Genomic DNA, 4,549 nt, shown 5'->3' with positions numbered 1-4,549 from the left:
AAGCTGGAAACTCCAAACAAAACTCACTGAACCATAAATAACTGTAGATTACAATATGATGAGAAATGAGGGCTGAAATGTGAGGAGGTTTCAGACGGTGCAGACTTATGGACGTATCATAGATTTATATTAAATGTGGTTTATGAAAAGTTCATTACTGCTTTGTAGATTTGCCCTCATTAACATACTGTCTGACCTGCTGACTTACACAGGTCAGCTTCACTGTTTGATTCTGATAGCTGAGCTGACACAGGCTCTGTGATCTGCAGTAAATAAAAAGGGTTAAACACACAGTATCGCTCTCAAACTGCTCCTCTTCCTGGAGTGAAGCACAGCCTGATAACCCTCCCTCTTCTTCCTGCTCTTAAACACAGCACCTCCTCTCTGTCCACGTGTTTCCTCGTTCCCTCCCCTTCAGATCTGCACTTTGAAGATGGGTGTAACCAACATGTGGTGACGTGTAAGAGCTGACAGGCTCCATTCACTGCAGAAACATGTTGTTGAGATCAGAGCTCAGACTAGTTTCAGTTATAAGGAAGTGAAACTCACACAGTCACTGACACTGAGAGGAGAAATGGCGCAGAAAGGAGTTCAGCTGGACCGAGAAACCTTCTCTTGTTCCATCTGTTTGGATCTACTGAAGGATCCGGTGACTACAGCCTGTGGACACAGCTACTGCAGGAACTGTATTAAAGCCCACTTTGATGAAGAGGACAGGAAGGGAATCCACAGCTGCCCTCAGTGCAGGAAGACTTTCACACCGAGGCCTGTCCTGGAGAAAAACACCATGTTAGCAGCTTTAGTGGAGCAGCTGAAGAAGACTGGACTCCAAGCTGCTCCAGCTGATCACTGCTATGCTGGACCTGAAGATGTGGCCTGTGATGTCTGCACTGGGAGGAAACTGAAAGCCATCAAGTCCTGTTTAGTCTGTTTAATTTCTTACTGTGAGAAACACCTCCAACCTCACTATGATGTAGTTCAGTTTCAGAAACACAAGCTGGTGGCCCCCTCCAAGAAGCTCCAGGACAACATCTGCTCTCGTCATGATGAGGTGATGAAGATTTTCTGTCGTACTGATCAGCAGAGTATCTGTTATCTCTGCACGATGGATGAACATAAAGGCCATGAAACAGTCCCAGCTGCAGCAGAAAGGACTGAGAAGCAGAAGGAGCTCGAGGTGAGACGACTAAACATCCAGCAGAGAATCCAGGAGCGAGAGAAAGATGTGAAGCTGCTTCAACAGGAGGTGGAGGCCATCAATGGCTCTGCTGATAAAGCAGTGGAGGACAGTGAGAAGATGTTCACTGAGCTGATCCGTCTCCTCCAGAAAAGAAGCTCTGATGTGAAGCAGCAGGTCAGATCCCAGCAGGAAACTGAAGTGAGTCGAGTCAAAGAGCTTCAGGAGAAGCTGGAGCAGGAGATCGCTGAGCTGAAGAGGAAAGACGGCGAGCTGGAGCAGCTCTCACACACAGAGGATCACAACCAGTTTCTACACAACTACCCCTCACTGTCAGCACTCAGTGAGTCTACACACTCATCCAGCATCAATATTCGTCCTCTGAGCTACTTTGAGGATGTGACAGCAGCTGTGTCAGAGACCAGAGATAAACTACAGGACATTCTGAGAGAGGAATGGACAAACATCTCACTGACAGTCACTGAAGTGGATGTTTTACTGTCACCAGCAGAGCCAAAGACCAGAGCTGGATTCTTAAAATATTCACATGAAATCACACTGGATCCAAACACAGCAAACGCATATCTGTTATTATCTGAGGGGAACAGAAAAGTAACATCTATGAAACAAAAACAGTCTTATTCTGATCATCCAGACAGATTCACTGGATGGTCTCAGGTCCTGAGTAGAGAGAGTCTGACTGGACGTTGTTACTGGGAGGTGGAGTGGAGAGGGGGAGGAGTTCGTGTAGCAGTTGCATACAAGAATATCAGCAGAGCAGGGTGGGGCGATGAATGTGGATTTGGAAACAATGACAAATCTTGGGCATTACGTTGTGACACAAACAGTTATATATTTCTGCACAACAAAGTCCAAACTGTCCTCTCAGGTCCTCAGTCCTCCAGAGTAGGAGTGTACCTGGATCACAGAGCAGGTATTCTGTCTTTCTACAGCGTCTCTGAAACCATGACTCTCCTCCACAGAGTCCAGACCACATTCACTCAGCCGCTCTATGCTGGACTTTGGCTTTATGGACCTGGAGTCACTGCAGAGTTGATTAAAGTCAAATAGAGAAGACAGGTTCATGTTGATCCCTGAACATTATATGTACTTGTGTAGTTTCTAAATGAGGCTTTACATTTTAGAAGCTGAGAAGTTCAGTGGTCCATTGATGTGTGAAAATAATATTGCACTGATTCAAACTGTACTTACATTTATATACCTTACATCAATATAAATCTGAATTTGTTCTTATGGCTGATAATCATGTGAGTTTAAATGATACTACGCTTCATATTCAGCATGTTTGAAATCTGTCATCAGTCTGGTTAGTGGTTTTATTCTGTAGTTGCTGTAGTGGGTTGTCAAATGCAACAATATATTGGAGCTGCAGTGATTCATCATGTTGGGTCTAAACTCAGACCCCGCTGTATCCAGGACTTATTCCCATGAAAGAAAAACAAGGCAACAGTGTTCGATCGATTTCTTGCGCAAGGGAGGCCCTTCCATCTGTGACCAGCACATTGAAATGACCACACTGGTGGCCTCCTCTCGCTGCCTTTTATTGACAAACTTCAAACAATAGTTTACAAAACACCTCCCCCTGCAACCCCCTTTGGTTACAAAGACAAGGCACTGTATGTAAGAGTGTGTGTGTGTGTGTGTGTGTGTGTGTGTGTGTGTGTGTGTGTGTGTGTGTGTGACCTCCTGCTGACCAAAGGGTCATAAACCCAGGAAGCTTACATCAGAAGAAACAGATCTTTCAGATAGGATGTATCTACAATAAAACCTCCCCCAGCACAGAGTGGCTGCTTAATTCAACAATTAGACTTAACACATCAGTTAGTCAATGATTAGAGAATTGATTGTTTTATCATTATTTTAGTCTCATTTAAAGCTGGTTCCAGTTTCTGAAATGTGAAGATTGTTGATTTTCTTTATCATATATGACTGTAAACTTAATGTCTTTGAGGTTAAAACTTTTAAAATGTAACAAAAATTAAATACTTAATGTTTGACATTTAATTTTATATTTCATATGAAAAGTTTGATCACACTCGATTATTTATACATTTAAATATAAAACTAAATAACACAGGCCTGTATATTGTGGAGGATACACATGTTTCTTTGCCCTGAGCTGTGTCTGGCAGGCAGAGTGTCTCCACAAATCTGAAGCTTCTGATTTGGAGAAAATGAGCTGAGGGAGACACCTGGTGGACAAACAAAGACATGACAGGAAGAAAGACTAAAGTGCAGAGTGGAGACAAACAGCTGGAAATACTTGTTGGAAAGGATTGTCATGCTTCAGAAAAACACACAGCACACACTCTAACAGTCCTTTATTTGCACTGAAGGAGACACGTGAAGAAACCAAATCACACAATAATGAAGTGAACACATTTATAGTCAGTGTTCAAGATGATGGATAGAAATGAAAATCATGGAGCATTTATGCATTTTTACGTCTGTGTCACAGAAACTGTTCAGCTATTCTCTGTTTATTAGTCTATTTATCAGGAACCTCTGTTGATTTTACATGTAAAGGATTTTTCTTCTATCACTGAACCTTTTAAGGGTTTTCTCTTAGTAGTTTTGGGGAGTTTTTAATTAGATTTACAGCTTCAGAATAACTTTGTGATGTCAGATTAGAAAGTCTGTGTCCAACCCTGGTGTTTGATCAGATGTTTGATCCCTGCAGGGTTGGATTTTTTTCTATGAATGTTGAATTTGTTGTATTTGATTTGAGTTAGATTTTTACTGATGAATGATTCGTTGTAAATTGCATCTACCAACAGTTTATTTTTTTGAACAAAGGTTCTTTACACTAAAGTGAGGCAGGAGATGTGCTTCCAAGATTTATTATTCAGACAGAGAATAACTTTTTTTAAAAAAAACCTACACATTCAACCATACAGGGAAGAGGAGTTCAGGACTGAGGCTTACCAGCAGGTGAGAATGGTCGACACAAGGGGAAGGCGGATCCATCAAATAAATAAATTTAAAAAAATAGATCAACTCAGGCGCTTTTGAACGTGCACTCAATCGTGAAGGGAATCTGGTCCTGGATCAGTCCGGGGTGCTACTGAAACAGGGAAGAATGATTAGATGATGTTTGCCGGCTGACAAAAGCAGCATTCACTGACACCACAACCCTGAACCCGCTGCTCCTCCCCTGCAGCCACAAACCACACCCCGCCACAAATACCTCAAACTTTACATGAGCAAAATTGTGCAACAACAACGCATAAACCTCACAACTTTTCAAGACACACAAAATTAAACAATGCTTCATCAAAGAAAAGCAATACACAGTTAACCCACCTCAAACAGGTGCACACACACTCACTTTAAATTATTAAGGCTCCATTT

General features: G+C 42.2%; 1 protein-coding gene across 1 annotated transcript; it reads left to right on the top strand.

Moving 5' to 3' along the window:
- Positions 1–546: 546 nt before the first annotated feature.
- LOC146579414 (tripartite motif-containing protein 16-like) lies at positions 547–4,028 on the top strand. Its single transcript, XM_085269230.1, has one exon. The coding sequence runs from the start codon at positions 575–577 to the stop codon at positions 2,246–2,248; it is 1,674 nt and encodes a 557-aa protein (XP_085125356.1). The 5' UTR covers positions 547–574; the 3' UTR covers positions 2,249–4,028.
- The last annotated feature ends 521 nt before the right edge of the window (positions 4,029–4,549 follow it).

Source organism: Mchenga conophoros, linkage group LG3 (assembly GCF_057382185.1).
Source record: "Mchenga conophoros isolate Kocher_MC1m ecotype Shallow Benthic linkage group LG3, M_conophoros_male_GT1.1, whole genome shotgun sequence".
Classification (NCBI taxonomy): Eukaryota; Metazoa; Chordata; class Actinopteri; order Cichliformes; family Cichlidae; genus Mchenga; species Mchenga conophoros.
The sequence above is the reverse complement of the archived record's forward strand: the minus strand, read 5'-3'. Positions and strand labels throughout refer to the sequence as shown.